Here is an 18459-nt window from a genome sequence, read left to right as displayed (position 1 = left end):
CACCTCCTTCCTGTTTCCATCTACGTTTGGAGTCTTTTCTCCGCGCCTCTCTCCACTCTGTCACACCATCCCAGGGTCCCTCCCATCACTCCTTGGATTGAGTCTAAACATCCAGCCTCCTCCCCTTCTCTCCTCTCCTCCCTCCCTCCCTCCCTCCCTCCCTCGTCTCCTCTCCTCGCGCTCACTCCGTGCGTAAAAATGACTCCTGTGAAGACTTTAACTCACATCAGCTGGATGGAGACGATATGACGGGCACGTGGCTGACAGTTGAGTGTTTCTTTGTGTTTCTTTGCGTGGCTCGTGCGTGTGCGTGTTTATGAAATGAGGAGGCACGTGCTCGCGGCGCTCAGAGGAGCCTGAAGCTGGATGAGCAGAGGGTCCGAGCTGCGCCACAGGTGAGTCCTTCTTCTCTTCTCGTGTTCATATCAGGAGTGGTTTCCTTTTCCTGAAAGAAAACTTCAGACTCCACAGATTTTAACTTGACCTTTAAATCTGTGAAAGTTCTGAGGAAAAAAAAAAAAAATTCTCAAAACAAGTTTAAAGATCATTCAAACTTAAAGCGATTCAAAGAAGCTTTTAAAAACTAAATCTATTAAAATAAAAGCTCAACAACCTGCTTAACTTAGTGTTAACTGTTTCCTGTATATTTATTTTGAAGTATTCTTTGATGAACTTTTAGTCTCTTAAACATGATTAATTCCTAAACTGACTTTTATTTTGAAATCCCAGAAAAAGACTTCAAGTCTCAGTCTCCATTATTTTTCAGATTCTATCTCTTCTTTTATCTTTGCTCTTACTTGTTTTATTTTAATATATAGTGTGCTTTATGATGGAGTCACAGTGGGTGCTTCAGCTTCAGCCTCTACACACACACACGCACACACACACACACACACACACACACACACACACACACAGTTCATCATGTTTGTGTTCAGCAGGATGTCTCGCTCTAACATTGAACCCATCATGATGCGTTCAATGTCGCCGCTTGGATGGACTGTTTACTGTCTCCTCCTGCTCAGCAAGAGAGCAACAGGTGAGAACCCCCCCCCCCCCCCCCCCCCCCCCCCCCCCAGCAGCCTCCCTCTGCAGAAGAATGTCGTTTCATTAAAGTATCAGACGTGGTATTTCCTCCGCTCGAGCCGTCGCCAGCTCAGAGAGTCCGAATGAAAGTTAAACATTTCTTTCAACCCCGGAGAAAAGATTACATGTTCAGTTTGCTGGTGTCAAAAACATCAGAAAGTTCTGCAAAGAAAAACAATGAGAGAGAGTTCGTGTACCTGCATGACGAAGACGCAGCACATTGACATCGTCTCTCTTTAAGAACACATGTCTCTCCTCAGCTCAGGCTGAAGTCCCGCTCTGCTCTGTGGAGGGTCAAGCAGGGGCTCGACACCCCGTTCAGGGTCTGCTGGAGAGGTTCGAGGCCGGTCCGGGCTGTGCTGCCAGAGAGCGAGGAAACAAGGAGACTCATGTCATCGCAGTAGGGAGAGCGACCGACAGCCTGGAAAACAAGGTGGGAAAAAAAACCACAATCTAAACTCAACATGCACAAAGTGAAATGTGAAGAAGTCTTGAATAATGCATTCACTGTGATCGCTCGGCTCGCATCTTGGGCTCTTGTGTCTGCAGGTGACGGTGCTGCTGAAGCCTCTGTCTCTGGCCCCCTCCCCTCTCAGAGCTCTCCACCTGCTGCTCAGCTCCAAGCTGCCGCTCACCTGGAGTCTGGAGGCTGAGAGACTTCCCCCGAACCTCCCCGTGCTGGTGCAGGTCAGTCTCACGGAGCAGAGAAACCTCCTTCCATCAGGTTTTAAAGTCCCCTGGAAAAGTTCTGTCTTCCTTCCGACAGGTTTCCTCCAACTCCAGCGTGCAGTCGCGCTCCCTGCACGTGCACGCCCGCAGTGTCAAGTCGCTGCCTTTCGGTCCCCGAGCGCTGCACCACTGGGCTCTGAAGCACCACGGCAGCCTGTCCTCTCTGACCCACTCGACTCACGGCAACCGAGTCTACATCAAAGTGGGCGAGGGTGAGTCCCGGAGAAACACACAAGGACCAAACGCCCTCTATAGCTACTCATGTTTGCATTCTTCTTCTTGCTTTGTCTTTGTTTTGCAGATTCGACCCTTCCAGCTGTTTGCAAGCTGCAGTCCACCTTCCTCTCTCACAACTACGTGACCTCTGACCTGCAGCCGCAGAAAGTGCAGAGCTGCTCCGACACGTCAGCGGGCGGGATCGGTCCTGAAGTCCACGTGATCAAACTCCATTCAGCCGGCTCCGGACTCTGCGGGTGAGCGAGGACGCCACTCCTCAGAACCCGTCCTGACGACCACGTGTGTGTGTGTGTGTGTGTGTGAAGTGAACTCCTCTCTTTCAGTTTCCTCCAGGTGGAGGTGGTGGTCTCTCTGCTGCCCCCGTCGGACAACTCAAGGACCCTTGATGTGGTGCTGATTCTCAGCAGCTCGGTGCCGGTTAACTGGGCCATCGTGTCTCACGGGGTCCGGGGTCAAATCTCTGTCCATGTACGTTTGACATGAATCCACTTTTTTCTGCAGAGCAAAAACAAAAATCCAAAGTGCTGCACAGTGAAAAAAAAGCAGATTTAAAATAAATAAAAACATATAAATCACTTCTTTTCCTGCCTGCTGTCTGACTTTTTTTTTTCTTCTTTCTAGTCCTCCAACACCGTCTCTCCGCCGTTCCCACCCGAGCCCAACCTCTCCGTGTCCAGCTCTCTGACCTCCGACCTGTCCAGCACACCCGACCTGCTGTGGTGGGCCAACGAGAGCGGCTACGCCAAGGTGACGTCCTACACTGAGGCGGACTTGGCTAACCGCTTTGTGATCCAGCTGGCCGGGGGCGGGACAGGTCAGGACCCCTGTGTGTCTCTTGTTTCCATCACTGTGTGAGTCACCTCTTTTATTCTCACTCCATCATTGTTCTTTTTTTTCTTCTCATTCCATTCAAACAAGGTTTTTAGCGAGTCCATGTCACATGAGGACATAGTGTAGTTTTTAATGTCTCCTGGTGTCCTCGCCGTCTGTCCCACAGAGGAGGTGGCGGTGGTGAATCCTCGGGGGGTGAAGCCTCCGTGGGCCGAGGAGCGCAGGCTGAGACAGTGGTTAAACGGTGGAGACGGAGCCGGAGGAGGACGAGAGAGCTTCACGGTGCAGTGTGATGACGGACGCCTCGACGTGATCCTGGACAAACAAATCCTGCAGGTCGTTTCACCTCACTGCGAAATGCACTTTTTATATTTGAACAATTTATTTAAAAGAAGGAAAAGAAGAAGAGTCCTTCAAGCTATTTCACAAAACAACCCGCAGCTCGCACTTTTACTCTCAAACTCAGGTCCAGAAAAAGACAATTAAGAACAGTGTGTGTATGTGACTTCTGCAGCCAGCCTCTAGTGGACACTCCAGGAACTGCAGGATGTAGCACTTCAGCATCGGCTTCATTTTTCCACACTAGAGATTTGGGATAACTTGTAGGATGAGCCGGGTTTTAGCATCTCTGAATGGAGCAAATGGTGCTCGTGCATGAAAGAAAGGGGGCGTGGCTTTAGAGCGAGCACAGTTTATTTATTTCATGTTTTAAATCACATCAACGTGACGTCGGTCCTTTCCTGCAGAGCTTGTTGGTCCCAGTTGCCGCTGTAACTCTTCGGGACTCGATGTGCCAGGCTGAGTCTAATGGGAGCCACTTCCTGTTGGTGTTTCCGGTCATTTCCTGCGGGACGGAGGGCGTGATCCTGCCGAGGCCGGGAGGGGTGCAGTACAAAAACATGGTGAGGGAAAGCAATGACAGGTGCGGAGCTCTTATCTGAGTTCATCCTCACAGAGGCAGAAAGTGTTCCTGGAAGAAGCAGAACATGTCATGTGTGGTTTTTAGAGCAACGAGGGGAAAATATGTGAATTCAGAATAAAGCTGCAGTTAATCACAGTGTTAAAAAAACACAAGGCACATAATTGATTTGTGCTAAGTGGTAGATGTCCCCAGTGAGTTTGTGATCTGGGTCATCATGACCAGAACAGTGCTTGAGTCTAAAAAAGGATGGTGCAGAGAGCCAAGCTAGAAGCATTCAATCAAAATATGTAAAAAAAAAAAAAAAGTTTACATTTATATTTTCTTCATCTCATTATAATCCAGTTTGACACCAGAAATTAATTTCAGGAACTTTCTGCTATCAAAGGAAAACATCTTAGATAAATAATCAGAATTATACAAATTAAAACAGAAGATTCATTAATGAAGATTTGTGTTTTTTTTCTTCCTAAAAGAAAACAACAGCAAAGGTTTGACTTTATTTTTGCTTTTTTATTTAAACAGGAAAGAAAAAAAACTCATTGAGATTTAAAACGTCTTTTTCAAGAGGACAAAATTTAGCTGTTTTCGACCTTCAGACACCTGATTGGTGTGTGTTGTTGTTCTTCCTCTCTGAGCAGGTGCTGTTATGGCAGGAGAAGCCTCAGAGCTTTGTTGGACTCAACGAGACGGAGAAGAAGAGCAGAAGTCCCTTCAGCATCCATGTGAGCCGTCTGTGTGTTTAACCTTTTAAATCTGACCTGCTACCTAAATCTGTATTTATATTTTCAACAATAGTTTACATTTCAAACTGTGCAAATATTCATTGTATATATCTGCAATATGTGATCATGACTTATTATGCTGCTCCCTGTAAATAACTTTACCAATCTTACCTTCATCAGAGTTACTTCTTTATGTTCCTCTTCTATGTTTTTTAGCTGTTTGCACTTTAAAGTGAAGCCAAATAATCCTGCTGTATAATGACAATAAAGGCCTTCTATTCTATTCTACTCTATTCTATTCTATTCTATTCTATTCTATTCTGTTCTATTATATTCTATTCTATTCTATTCTACTCTACTCTATTCTATTCTGTTCTATTATATTCTACTCTATTCTATTCTATTCTGTTCTATTCTATTCTATTCTACTCTACTCTATTCTATTCTATTCTATTCTATTCTATTCTACTCTATTGCACTCCATTCCATTCTACTCTATTCTATTCTTTTCTATTCTATTCTATTCTATTCTATTACATTCTACTCTATTCTATTCCAATTTATTCTATTTTATTCTATTCTATTCTTTTCTATTCTACTCCACTCTACTCCACTTTATTTTATTTTATTTTATTTTATTTTATTTTATTTTATTTTATTTTATTTTATTTTATTTTATTTTATTTTATTATTACGTTTATTCTATTCTACTCTATTCTACTCCACTTTATTTTATTTTATTTTATTTTGTAATCCTTCCCAGTTCAGCTGTCTGGCTGCAGACCGTGACCCCTCCGGCCCTGCTGAAGCTGATGAAGGGCCTCTAAAGTTTCCCGGGGTGGGGCCCGGTCCCTGGCCATCCGAGAGTCTTTCTCCGAGCCGCCGCCGCCCGACGTCCAGCTTCAAAGCCGGGCCTGTTCTTGTCCTGAGGCTGTTTGTCTCTGAGGGGTACGAGCGAGGCCGGGTCGGACCCTGTGTCATCACTGCAGACCACAGAGTCTATGTGGAGGTAGATATGTGTTTCAACTCATTCCTGTCGTCCTTACTGACCTTTAACTCGGGATCATTGCTGCGCTCCAGATTTCAGCTGAAGGGCCCTTCATCGACGTCCTGGACGTGAGGTCCTGTGTGGTCTCTCCCGTCTCAGACCCCAAAAAGTCTCCTTTCTGGACTGTCATCGGGGACGGCTGTTCCTCGGACTCCTCCGTCAGCCTCTCGAACAAGACGAAAGCAGCAGAGGAAGACGAGAGCGAAGGGGAGCTCGAAAAGGAAAACGATGACGGAGAGCGACCGGGAAAAAGCAGCGTCCTTCGTAAGGGAGGAAGGAGGGAGGGAGCCGCAGCGAGGACGGAGGAGGAGATCGCCCCGCTGAGATTTAGCTTCATCCTGCGACCGGTTTACAACAGCTCTGTGCAGTTCGTCCACTGCAGCCTCCGCCTGTGCGTCTCTGACTCCTCAGGAAGGGAACCGACGGAGGAAACAAGAAACAGCACCTGTCAGGGCGGGCTTCAGATCCCCCCACTCGTATCCAGATCGCCCGGGCGTCAGGTACTGACCCATGAAACACTCGGTGGTGACGTGTTTAATCTAAAAATGCTAACAGATAAATCATCCTGTCAAAATGCAGAAACATGAAACTGTATTTTTTCATATCTTTAAAAAAAAAAGTCAAGTTAGTTTAAACCGCGGTTCAAAGAATTTTTTTTTTTTTAATTCTTCTAAATTTCGAAAAATTAACAATACAGACAAGTTTGACTTTAAACTGTTAGCTGATCAGATGGCAGCCCAAAGTCGCAGACAGGGTTTTGATTGACACTTTATTTACATCCTGTTCAAGGAAGGAGGCGTTCAAGGGACTTCCTGGTGCCAGGTCACCTCGGCCTGATTCAAGGCCTCATCTCTGAGCTTATAGCTAAAACACAAGAACCAGGAAGGCATCACACTTCCTGTCACACTCGAACACGTAACCTTAACAGCAACATTTGAACTTTTCTGTTGGTCTAAAGTTCAGACGTCTCAGACTGCACTTTATTAAACATCATGTCCAGCTACGAGTTTTCAATCACAGCTCGATAAAAGTCGTCTTCATCTTCTTTGTAACGGCGATCTTTTTGTCCCAGTGTGAGATCAGGAACCTCTCCAGACCCATGGTGGTCACCCAGCCCATCAGTTCTCTGGCTCCCAAACCACTGAGGCCCCCTACTGGCCAAAGAACCAAACGACTGAGCCTGTCTCCTCTGACAGACCGGGAGCTAAGCAGTGAGTGTTATTCATTCATTCATGTTCCCGGGTTTCTGTGAGACTCTTCCAGCTGTCACGCTCTGCGTCCAGGTCCCGTGGTCACGACCGGACCTTTGGTTGGAATCATCTTCACCGCCTTCCTCATGGGGGTCATTCTGATGGGGGGGCTTTGGTGCATCTATAACAATACAGGTAACAACATCTGCTTCTTCCCGTCGCTAACAAACAACACGATCCTGGAGGAGACTTTATAAATGTGTCTTCTTAAAGGGGCACGGTCGGCGTCACTTGGAGGAGACAGACGCCACACGGACCAGACGCACAAAGGTCAAAACATCTGGAATCCCATTTCACCGTCTGCTGAGTCCTCGAGCTCCGTGTAGAGGTGAGATCAGAGCAGGACTGGAGAGAGGTTTGAACGCAGAAAGCTTTACAGACCCATGCAGAGCTGGCTAAACACTGAAGCTACAGTGTCCACCACATGCAGAGCTGGCTACACACTGAAGCTACAGTGTCCACCACATGCAGAGCTGGCTAAACACTGAAGCTACAGTGTCCACCACATGCAGAGCTGGCTAAACACTGAAGCTACAGTGTCTCTACATGCAGAGCTGGCTAAACACTGAAGCTACAGTGTCCACCACATGCAGAGCTGGCTAAACACTGAAGCTACAGTGTCTCTACATGCAGAGCTGGCTAAACACTGAAGCTACAGTGTCCACCACACGCAGAGCTGGCTAAACACTGAAGCTACAGTGTCCACCACATGCAGAGCTGGCTAAACACTGAAGCTACAGTGTCCACCACATGCAGAGCTGGCTAAACAGTGTTCACTCTAGAGAGGAGGGGGCGGAGCCTGACAGCTCTCTGTAATGTTTAGTTTAGACTGCAGTACTCATTTTAAACACTAGGGGGTTACAGAAGCTAACGTCACAGCCGTGCTTGAAATAAACTGAAGTGGTTAAAATGACAGTTCTTCAGCAGGCAGCACCTGCAGACTTCAGCTCTGATGTGTCTGAACAGTTTGACTCTTTTATCTCTTCTTCAGGATTTCCTCCCTGCAAATCTGACAGAGGAGAACGGGGACAGAGCTTCTTACCTTCTGTGTGTGTGTGAGCACAGCTGCCCGTGTGTGTGTGTGTGTGTGTGTGTGTGTGTGTGTGTGTTTGCGTGCAAAGGAGTGTTAGTCATCGGTGTATTGTGAGAGCTCAGTTGTTCGTCTCAAGCTGCATCGAGTCATTCTGAAACCTCGAGGAGCGATTATCAGGACGAAACGAGATCCAGACCTGGTCACAGCGACTCAAACTGAAAACCTGAAAAACGTCTCCTGGAAGCTGATGCACGAGGTCAAAGGTCACGATGAGATGTGACCGTTTGTTGTCATTTTATAGGTCAGCGTTGTGTACAGTCATTTTTAGTGTTCAGTGCTGTAACTGTGAATCAGCTGGATGTCACGTCTGTGTTGTTGTTGTTTTCTGTCGGTGAATAAACGTTAATAAATGTTTTGAATGACCCGAGAGTGGCTTGTTGACTTATTTTATTCACAAACAACAACAAACAAAAAGGGAATCAACGTGCTGATAATAATTCTTTTAAGTGGTGATTGTACACTTTTATGCCACAGGGGGGCAGCAGAGCTCACACCCCCAGACATGCATAGATCTCCAGGCACAGGCCCGGTTCAAGAACAACATGACTTACGACTTAAGGTGCATTTGAGGTTAAAGGGAGGGAGGTGTTCCGGGTCTCCTGTCATGGATCTGTAGGCTACTGTTGTCTTTTCAAAGTCCTGATGACTTCATATAAAAGTAAAATTTATTTTTTTGCATCCATTCAATTAAGGGTGCAGAAATATAAACCTGAGGATCCTGCAACGTCCTCCTGTCAGCTGTTTATGAACAGGCTCCTCCGCTCCTCTCCAAGTTACGGCTCACATCAGATTTCAAACTCCGCTCCTCCTCCCCTGAACTCTCTGATCCAGGTCTACACTCCAAGACCTCTGCCGACGAAAGACCACTCATCCAACCATCACAACAAGACCCCAAGACACTAACTGGACTCTTCCTCAATTCAGAGTTTATTTTAAGGTAACATCTTAATGATCCTACCCATGCACTGCAGAAACATCTTGTCCTTTTCAGCCTCCATTTGTGGAGAGTAATTGCAGACCTATTAGACCTCCTCTTATTGAAGGAGTATAAATGCATCATCATCATCATCATCATCATCATCATCATCTGTTATCAAGAGTTTGAAAGCTGCCTCCTTTTCACATTCACTAACTTTCCTGAGGAAATAATCCCTAAAAATAACTAAACTCGACCGGACGCTGTTCACTTATTGGAGGACAAAGAATCAGAGGCATTTGTGCATGTTTGTCCTGGGTGTCCGCAAAAATCTTTTCAGGATTCCTTTTAAAAGCAGAAAATCTTTCTCAACATTATAAAACAGAACCATCAAGTCAAAATAATCTAATGTTATTACATTACTTCTGTTATTAAGCATACAGTCAAATTCCTTGTATCTGAAAATGTATTTAATAAAACCCGATTCTGATTCTGATTTGACTTTAAAATGATTTACTACGTGACTTAGAAAAAGCCTGTCATTGCATAATTGTCTCATTCTGAGTGTAAATGTCTCCGTAGCCACACTGCGTCTCTCGGTGGCGCTGCAGGTCGACCCTGCGCTGGAAGCTGAGCTGACAGCGGGAGCAGCTGAACGGCCGGTAGTTGCTGTGCTTCCGGCTGTGTGTGATGAGGTTGGAGCTCTGGCTGAATCCTTTACCGCACACCTTGCACACGTGTGGTTTCTCACCTGAGGGGGGAAGAAGTGGGTCAGGACCGAGTGGTCACAACCAGGTGAGAAATTAAAACAACAACGCAAGGAGCAGCAAACAGCAGTTCCTCAAGTGGCCACTAGAGGCTAGCCAAGAGTGAGTCAATCCCCATCAGGCCCCTTTGTGTTTAAAGCCTCGCACAAAAAAACACTTTGAGATCTTTTCTCTTTTCATGACACCAACAGCGTGCTGACATTTGATTCACCTCGCACTTTTACATTTCTTTGAAGCTCTCAGGCCGCTTTGAGTGGCAGGTGGGCGGGTCTAGGTGTTAGCTCAGATCATTTAGCGACTGAACTTTAGCTCTTGTCATTGTTGGGGGTTTTTGGTGCCTTTTATGGATATTTTATAATACTAGTTAAATAATATGGTTTCTTGTGTGTTTAATGACACTGACTCTCGATTGAAAATAAGAATTCATTCTTCAGTTTTGCATTCGGCAAAGAAAATTCTAAGAGCCCCTGATTTCAGCTTATGCCTGAAACAGTTTGTTCCTGCTGCTGTCTCTTTAAGGCCCGCCTCCCCTTCTTCTTTCATTCCACTTTATTAACTTGGTCTTGTAATCCCGTGGCGTTCCTGCTCGTGTTTACTCACCTGTGTGTATGAAGGTGTGTTTCTTCATGTCTGACTTCTGGTGGAATCTTTTCCCGCAGTACTGGCACGGGTAGGGTCGCGTGTCCGAGTGGATGAGGAGGTGCGTGGACAGAGTGGACGAGCGCTTGAACACTTTCCCGCACACTTTGCAGGCAAAGCTACGATCCTGGGCGTACAGGAGGAAGCGACGATGCTGTAAGAGCTTCCAGTGAGTCGTATTTATTTTTTTAATTTAATGATTGAACGTACCTTAGCTCTCCCATAGCCGCTGAGCGCTCTGAACGCAAAGGGCAGATGAGGCATGTCTGTGGCTGTGGGCAAACTTATCAACGGGACGGACAGACCGCTGTGGACGTGAGTCTGCACGCCGCCTCCCGATGTAAACAAGTCTGAGAAAGACTGAGAGACAGCGAGAGAGAAAAACAGGAAACGATGAGAGCAGTTATATAACTAAGACGTCTGAGCTACAGCCTAGCCTAGCCTAGCCTAGCCTAGCGTGACGAGCGGGAAACAGGGACGACAGTGACCCTGACAGGAACTCTTACAGATGAAACCTTCTGTTTAATGCATCTTGATGACTTCCTGATTTCACTGCTGCAGGTCAAAATAAGAAACTTTGTCCTTTTTAGGTTTTTCTGTTATAAAATAAAATGACATGTGAGGAAATACAAAAAAAAAACAAAAAAAAAAAACGTTATTAACAAAAGAACAAAAAAATAAATTCATGATTTTTTACAATTTGGAAATTAGATTAAAAAGAATTAAACAAGAAATTAAATTTAAAAATCAAACAAAAACAATTGCAGATAATAAAAAAAAGTTTACTAATTGAAAAGAAACATTTGTGTGTGTGTGTGTGTCAGTGTGTGTGTGTGTGTGCGTGTGTCAGTGTGTGTGCGATGACTCGGGTGCAGCACTTTGAATCGCCTTGTTGCTGAAATGTGCAACGTAAAAAAAAACCTGCCTCAAGTCTTCTGCACTTTTCACAGTTTGAGCACAATTGAGACAAATTTATTCTTGAACTGTTTTCATTTTGATCTTTTTCTCATTTAGTTTACAGTCATTTTATTTTCAGTTTTATGACACTTTTCTGAGTTTGGCAGCAGTGCACATCGATCATATTTGTACTTTAAAGAAAAACCTCTCAGCCGGACGGCGTCTCTGATTCGAGCAGCTGACGCCGACCGTGTCGTGACGCAGAGCTGTCCTACCTTCTCACAGAGCGGACACTCGCTGACGGGGGATTTCAGGTCGGTGTGCGACGTGTGGTTGAGCAACATGAACACCAGCCTCTCCAGCTCTCTCTCTCTCTCAGACACCTGGTGTCTCTCCGACGGCCACGGCGAGGCCTCGAGAGCAGCGTCTCGCCTCTCCGAGCGCGTGAGAACAGGAGCGTCTGTAAACAACAGAAATCAGCTTGTGTCCTTTAGGAGTTCAGTAGATGACAGGGACCAATCAGCACGCTCACGTCACATCCAAATCGTGTTATAAGACCTGGAAGTGTCCGACAAATGAACAGCTCATAAAGAGAAAGTACCTGAAGGCCAGGGATCTTCTGTTTGGGATCCATGAGAGCGGACTGCCGTCCCACGCCACGGCGAGCACGCTCCAGCTAAAAGGTCTTTGTCCCCAAACAAACGCTGCTCTGCTTGTCCCCCGTACCTCGTCTCCTGTCCCTCTGCAGGCTGCACCGGCTGACTGCTGGATGCACTTTGGACGTGAGCGTCCTCTCTGAACGAGTCCTTAGACGAGCTGAGCAGATGAGCCCTCTTACTCCTGACGAGGAATGACCGCGGCATTATGCAGAGCGAGGACTGCCAAGCTGCCAATCCTGCAGAGATGTAAAAAGCCAACTCTTTTTAGAGGCACACACACACACACACACACACACACACACACACATGCACACGTCACACACCTGTTGGTGCATGTTCAGTTACAATGCCAAAGCTTGAGGTTTTCCTCCACAAATACAGCACGCCACCTGCACCTTCTCTCTCACTGAGGAGAACCTCGCCGAGGTGTCGTCACAAATCTTCCCAACTAACACCGAGCTTCACTTTAATTTCAACGCATCGAAAAGACTGACTCATAAAAATGCAAACATTTCATCCAGAAACTGCCCAAACAAATCTATAAAGTTCAATCTTAAAGTCCTGAATCTTTCTTCAAACTGCTCCTCCTTGATTCTGACATCAAATCAGAAAATAAAAGAAGAAAATCCTGAGAGAGAAGCTTGAGGAGAAACTCACCGTGCTGGTTGTTTCTGTGATGAAGGTTTGAACTCTACTCTTTAGTATCCTTCACACCATGCTGCATTGGCACAGTCGGCGTTGTGAGTTGTGACGAGTCTTACCTCTGCTCGGTGCAGCCTTGAGTCCTTTAGTGTCTTCGTCCCTTCAAACGTCCTCTTCTCTTTCTCACACCCCTCCACTGAAGGCATGACTCAGAGAGATTTTTGATTTGATTGTGAAGAAGCTGCTGAGGATTTTTTTTTTGAATTTTTTTTTTTTTTTAAACCTGGACCTGGACATTTTAATTTAAAAAAAATAAAATGTTAAATTTGAACAACTTTCAGAACATCCTTCTCATTTCTGTCTGTGTGAAGTTTTGTTTTTCATTTTTAAAAAAGACATGAGCTGTCTCCTCCTGAGGTTTAATCCACTCTGGGTTTGGGACGAACTCTGAGTTAAACAAGTTTCTGAATTTAACATGAAACTTGTTACAGGTTGGAATGATGAGCTGCTGACACTGTCTGTAACACGTGGGCGGGATTTAAAGAACCCTGAGCATCCTTTGGAAAGTTTCAATGTTGCCTCTTTCTCATGTGAACATGTGAACCTTTATTATTGCCATTAGTGTGTGTGTGTGTGTGTGTGTGTGTGTGTGTGTGTGTGTGTGTGTGTGTGTGTGTGTGTGTGAGTGAGTGAGAGAGAGGTAGAGAGTGTGTGTGTGTTTGTGTGAGAGAGGGAGAGTGTGTGTGTGTGTGAGAGAGAGAGAGTGTGTGTGTGTGTGTGAGAGAGAGAGAGAGAGAGAGAGAGAGAGAGTGTGTGTGTGAGAGAGAGTGTGTGTGTGTGAGAGAGAGTGTGTGTGTGTGTTTGTGTGAGAGAGAGAGAGAGAGTGTGTGTGTGTGAGAGAGAGAGAGAGAGAGTGTGTGTGTGTGTGTGTGTGTGTGTGTGTGTGTGTGTGTGTGTGTGTGTGTGTGTGAGAGAGAGTGTGTGCATGTGTTTGTGTGTGTGTGAGAGAGAGAGAGAGAGTGTGTGTGTGTGTGAGTGAGAGAGAGGGAGAGAGTGTGTGTGTTTGTGTGAGAGAGAGGGAGAGTGTGTGTGTGAGAGGGAGAGTGTGTGTGTGTGTGTGAGAGAGAGAGAGAGAGAGAGAGAGAGAGTGTGTGTGTGTGTGAGAGAGAGTGTGTGTGTGTGAGAGAGAGTGTGTGTGTGTGTTTGTGTGAGAGAGAGAGAGAGAGTGTGTGTGTGTGAGAGAGAGAGAGAGAGAGTGTGTGTGTGTGTGTGTGTGTGTGTGTGTGAGAGAGAGAGTGTGTGTGTCTATGAACACTGAAAACATTTTACTAACAGATATTTTATTCCTACAAAATAAAAGCCCGACCGCTCTGCAGTCATAAATGAATAATTATCATTGATAGGTGATTCATTTACTTTGAATTAATCAGACATGAACTCACTGTGTTTGATTTGTTACTGATCGTTTTAAGACATGAAAATAAAAGCTTTGTCATGATTTGATTCTCGGGTTTATTTCAGTGTAGCAGTGAAAAACAAACAACATTAATGTGAACCCAACATGTAAGCTGAAGTTAGAGCTTATTTATGCCCACCCCCCTTAAACACTACTTAAACACACTCCCTTAAACGTATTTACATTTATTTATTAGTTTTTTAGATTTCAGATCTTTTATCCTTCGAATGTTTCTTTGTTCAGTTTCCACTTTTATTTTGTCATTTCATGTTTTCAGTGTTTTATTATTTACTGTTTTGTCTCCTCAGTGTTTCTTGTCTCCTGCCTCTCTGTGTCCTGATTCTCCTCACCTGGGTCTGGTTTGTCTCACCTGAGTCTGGTTTGTCTCACCTGAGTCTGGTTTGTCTCACCTGAGTCTGGTTAGTCTCACCTGGGTCTGGTTTGTCTCACCTGAGTCTGGTTAGTCTCACCTGGGTCTGGTTTGTCTCACCTGAGTCTGGTTTGTCTCACCTGAGTCTGGTTTGTCTCACCTGAGTCTGGTTTGTCTCACCTGAGTCTGGTTTGTCTCACCTGAGTCTGGTTAGTCTCACCTGGGTCTGGTTTGTCTCACCTGGGTCTGGTTTGTCTCACCTGAGTCTCGTTGTTGTTTGTTGGACGTTAGATGTTAGTTGTCAGTCGGGTCGTCGTCTTCTTGTGATTCTGTTTGTTTTACTTTTTGGATTTTTTGGAGTACGTTTTTTTCCTTCTTTTGACTTTTTGTTAAAATGTTTGTTTGGGTTTTTTTTTTTTTGGTTTCTGCAAACCTTCTTGTTCCAGAATCAGCTTTATTGGTCAGGTATGTTGAACACACATGAAATCCCCCCCCCCCCCCCCGCTTCAGGGTCCTTCGGACATTTAACTGTGTGTTAAAAAAGCGTGCTCATATCTTCCTTGTTATGATGATGGCTTATGAAAAAGGACTGAGTCATTCGGCTCAGGTTAGCGTGCCAGTAGAACTCGTTTGGTTCCTCCTTCTTCCTAACACGGTGTGAAGAACTTCTCCCCCCTGAGCACATTTACCAGAACACGACGATCAGCAGGCCCCGCCCACTGAGAAGGCCCCGCCCACTGAGAAGGCCAGGCCCGGTGCTAGGACTACAAATCAATGAAGGCTATGTGTTCTTTTAGAAAGGAAATGATGTGAGAAAGATGCCGATCACAAGGATGAGTAAAAATGCTTCAGGTTCAGAGACCTTCAAAAAGTTGTCCCTGGTTTTTTTTTTGGGGGGGGGGGGCGATTCAAAGTGATGAGTCAGCGTCGGCTGTTCTGAGGTTTCATTTATCTGCAGCTCTCGACACAGGTTGGAGAAAGCTCCTTGTGTGAAAGATGCTCTTCTTGTATCATATCGGTCCACCGCCGCCTGCTGGCATGGAGAGGGATTTCCTCCCACGCATGTGCAGAACGGACGTGCTGATTGGCTGTCGGCCAACGTTTGTTCTCATGCAACTTCTTGGCCGAGTCAAAAACTGTGTGACCTCTCGTTGTGTCAGGACCTTTAGACCTCGACTAATAAAGCGTCCATTTATTGATCAATCAGACACCAAACAGCATCCAGGACTTCGCTCAAACGTTCCCGTCGGCAGCGTCAGGCGGAGCGTCTGAATCTGACCTCAGATTGAAATCAAATCATCGAGGACCTCAGGAGAGCTGAAACCACTGCGTTCCTCTGTGCGTGTAGCCGAGTCTTTGCAGACGTCTCGTGTTCCTCCTCTCTGCGAGCGCTCTCTCATGGAGCTGACTTTTCCTTGATGTGCACGAAGAGAGGCATGTCGGCGCTCTGTGGTTCACGTGGCGGGGGGGCTCGCAGGCCTCACTCGGGGGCGAGGAGAGGAGCGCAGGGAGCCGAGGCGTGCGGGTGGGTTTCTGTGGGTTTCTGCCTCATTCGTCTTAGGGGGTACAGGGGGTACAGGGGGGGGGGTCTTGTTCCCCTCATGGTGGTTGAAGACTGCCTTTCTAGGAACCTGAAACTCAGGGAGGAGGAGGGGAAGAAAGTTCACCTTCCTTTAGTTTCTGAACATGTTCAGAGTTCTTTGTTTAGTTATAATGTGGGAGAGATTCTCCTGACCCGGCTGTTCACACACGCCCCCCCCCCCTCCCTGTCAGACGGGAGGGGGAGGAGCCTCTCTACGACGCTATGATGCGTCTTTCTATGAGTGCAGACTCTGGTCACATCAGTCGTGCTCCCTCTGCTTCAGAGGAGGTGTATGAATGGATTACTTACAATATACAGTACGCAGATCCCACACAGACTGTTCTGTCAAAACATTGGAATATCCTCCCTTTCAAAATAAGAGCCTCACAAACCTTCAAAACACACCTCAAACAGTGGACAAAAGAACACAACACCTTCTGCTGTATTATTGTCTCTTTGTGCCTTTTGTATTTGGAGTTTACCTGCCAAGGGACAACATATGGAAACTAGCACTTCTGCTATCATCTGACATCTTTTACAGCTTTTTTTTTCCCCGAACAAATAAATAAAATCTCACACCATCGGTGTGTGAATGTGTCGGTGTGACGTTTGGTGGAAAAGAGCTTTGAGTCGTCAGAAAACGAGGAAAGTGCTTTACAAGCTAAAGTTCATTTATTATGGACACAATGAAAACACAGCAGGTCAGAAATAAGACGTGAAGCCTTGATTTGTCCGTGAGGGACGATGCGAAGGTTTGTGCAGCCGTAGGCAGAGAGAGAGTCTTGGGTACCATGTTGTCTTTGAGTTCTCACACCTCCTCACCTTTCTGTCACCCTCATTTAAAGACAGAGCTGTCATCGTGTGTGTGGGAGTGGGGATGCCCAGCTTTGGCTGAATCTGTAAAATTACATCATTATGATTATTAGCGATGACGTCACCTTTTTTCTGTTCACGCTGCTCTGCACGAGAAACGGGGAAAAGACCAGTCAACATTTGAACCGTGTGTTCAGTCAGACTTCAGAATTCTTTCACTGGAAAAAAAACCTTTTTAGTTTAATCTGAATCTGTTTTCAATCTGACAGCAGTTGATTGAAAGAACGGGAGGAAGTCATCAGCCCTCGCTCAGAAGAAAATTACCTCAGCAAAACTCTTGTTTCCTGTTCAGTGGGTGGCTATGGGGTGAGATGACAGGGCTGTGGCTTAGCATTTTACACGACAACTGAGATACACGCTGATATTAAGAGATTGAGAGGCATTCAGGGCCGCTGTTCTCATGGTGGGATTCATTTGTCTTCACACGTCGTGGGGCAAAAAGCGTCTTCGAATCTCTTCGTTTCTGCTGAGTCGACACCGCCATCGTCAAACTGCCGCTATCTTCTCTCAGGCTTGTTGTTTTTCTATTCCTTTGACTAAAACAAAAAAAGTCCTGTCCTGTCTGTAACCTTTGCCTTTTGACGCCCAAAGTGAGAGAAAGTTGAAAAAAAAAGATCAGAAGGGTGTAAAGTTGGTGGGTGGGGGCGAAGTTGTTTGCCGTGAGAAAGTGGCACAACACGTCTTTTGTCAGATCCTTAATGAAACCACAGAAAGGCACCAGCCACAAAGAGTCACATGCAGATAAACACTGAAGAGCTGAGGCTGCGGCCTGACCCTGAACACAGCTCACTTCATAAAGGGATGTGACATCACACCCGTGTTGTTTAGAAGTTTAATTTTTTATCATAACAATAAAAGGAAAATCTTCAAATCGCGTAAAAGGAGTCCACTTTTTTTTTCTTTTTCTTTTTTAACCCCGAATCTCAGCTGCTACGATCTGATCCATGACACGTGATAAACCTGCTGTGTCATGTTTCCTCTTCTCCAGGTCACACACGTGATTCCAATAGAAGACTGTTTCCGACGCTTGTGAGGTGCATGTGTGAACATCCAGGTCCGGAGAAGATGTGAAAACGATCGGGAGCTGTCAGGAGAGGGATCACTCTGATCACAGTGAAAAATGTTTCTTTGTTTTTTTTGCGTTCACACATGCACTTCCGGTTGTTTGTCAGGAGTTTTTAATGCAGGTAATAAACAAGGTTCAGTGTCACTCAAAGCAGCTGAACTCTGATTGGCTGGGTGTCTGGGTTCTTTTTTTAGATTGAACATCAGCAAAGAAAAACAACGGAGAGTTTTGATGATTCAGATCTAAAACATCAATTAAAAAGTATGGATTTGTACTTTTCTCATATTTCCCCTCCTCTTCCCTACGACCTCCCTTCAGCACCACGCAGCGACCCGTCATCCATCTTACCAGAACCAGCCGTTTAAAAAAAACCTGCTTAACTACGAGTCTTCTCTGCTTCACACACACACGGTCAGGTTAGCGGGAGAAACGTCGTGCAAAGCAGATGCTTCATGGTGTTTGCTGATGTCTGCTGCAGCGGCTTGTGATGTTTGTTAACAACGTGGACGTGTGACTGCTGTCACTTAACAACCCCACCCTGAACATGCCCGCGTTCTGCAGATGAAGAGGTGTGAAGCCGCAGGCCGTTTGGTAGCAGAACTCTGAAACCGAGGGTGTTGCTTGGATATCGACCCCTGGTTGGGCTGACACACACCACACACAGGCCTGGTGTC

General features: G+C 45.9%; 2 protein-coding genes across 3 annotated transcripts; one reads left to right on the top strand and one right to left on the bottom strand.

The window, feature by feature from the left end:
- The first annotated feature begins 26 nt into the window (after positions 1-26).
- Positions 27-8285, top strand: engl (endoglin, like). Of its 2 annotated transcripts, none has more exons than XM_079366335.1 (17): positions 27-395; positions 942-1039; positions 1347-1519; positions 1636-1773; positions 1853-2027; positions 2117-2288; positions 2376-2520; positions 2674-2866; positions 3050-3219; positions 3630-3785; positions 4444-4527; positions 5291-5536; positions 5608-6075; positions 6648-6786; positions 6859-6960; positions 7039-7153; positions 7817-8285. In XM_079366335.1, exons 1-16 carry the CDS (start codon positions 367-369, stop codon positions 7149-7151), a joined length of 2601 nt encoding a protein of 866 aa, XP_079222461.1. In that variant the 5' UTR covers positions 27-366; the 3' UTR covers positions 7152-7153; positions 7817-8285. The 2 variants fall into 2 exon arrangements, with proteins under 2 accessions (XP_079222461.1, XP_079222460.1); XM_079366334.1 differs by having other exon boundaries at positions 939-1039.
- LOC306838257 (uncharacterized protein) lies at positions 8284-12010 on the bottom strand. Its single transcript, XM_079366351.1, has 5 exons — positions 11739-12010; positions 11413-11597; positions 10451-10600; positions 10202-10367; positions 8284-9585 (listed from the first exon to the last, which is right to left on the bottom strand). The coding sequence occupies exons 1-5, from the start codon at positions 11998-12000 to the stop codon at positions 9374-9376; spliced, it is 975 nt and encodes a 324-aa protein (XP_079222477.1). The 5' UTR covers positions 12001-12010; the 3' UTR covers positions 8284-9373.
- Positions 12011-18459: the final 6449 nt, after the last annotated feature.

The sequence above is a fragment of the Symphodus melops genome, assembly GCF_947650265.1.
Source record: "Symphodus melops genome assembly, chromosome: 17".
In the NCBI taxonomy this organism is placed as follows: domain Eukaryota; kingdom Metazoa; phylum Chordata; class Actinopteri; order Labriformes; family Labridae; genus Symphodus; species Symphodus melops.
Note: the sequence above shows the minus strand (reverse complement) of the source record. Positions and strands in the feature narration are given on the sequence as shown.

Excerpts from the sequence above, each read along its gene's own strand:
- engl (XM_079366334.1), top strand. The coding sequence starts at position 367 with ATGAGCAGAGGGTCCGAGCTGCGCCACAG. Across the intron at positions 2,289-2,375 it reads GCCGGCTCCGGACTCTGCGG|TTTCCTCCAGGTGGAGGTGG; the intron begins GTGAGCGAGGAC and ends CCTCTCTTTCAG. Across the intron at positions 6,076-6,647 it reads CCAGATCGCCCGGGCGTCAG|TGTGAGATCAGGAACCTCTC; the intron begins GTACTGACCCAT and ends TTTTTGTCCCAG.
- LOC306838257 (XM_079366351.1), bottom strand. The coding sequence starts at position 12,000 with ATGCCGCGGTCATTCCTCGTCAGGAGTAAGAGGGCTCATCTGCTCAGC. Across the intron at positions 11,598-11,738 it reads AGAAGATCCCTGGCCTTCAG|ACGCTCCTGTTCTCACGCGC; the intron begins GTACTTTCTCTT and ends TGTTGTTTACAG. Across the intron at positions 9,586-10,201 it reads ACACACCTTCATACACACAG|GTGAGAAACCACACGTGTGC; the intron begins GTGAGTAAACAC and ends TTCCCCCCTCAG.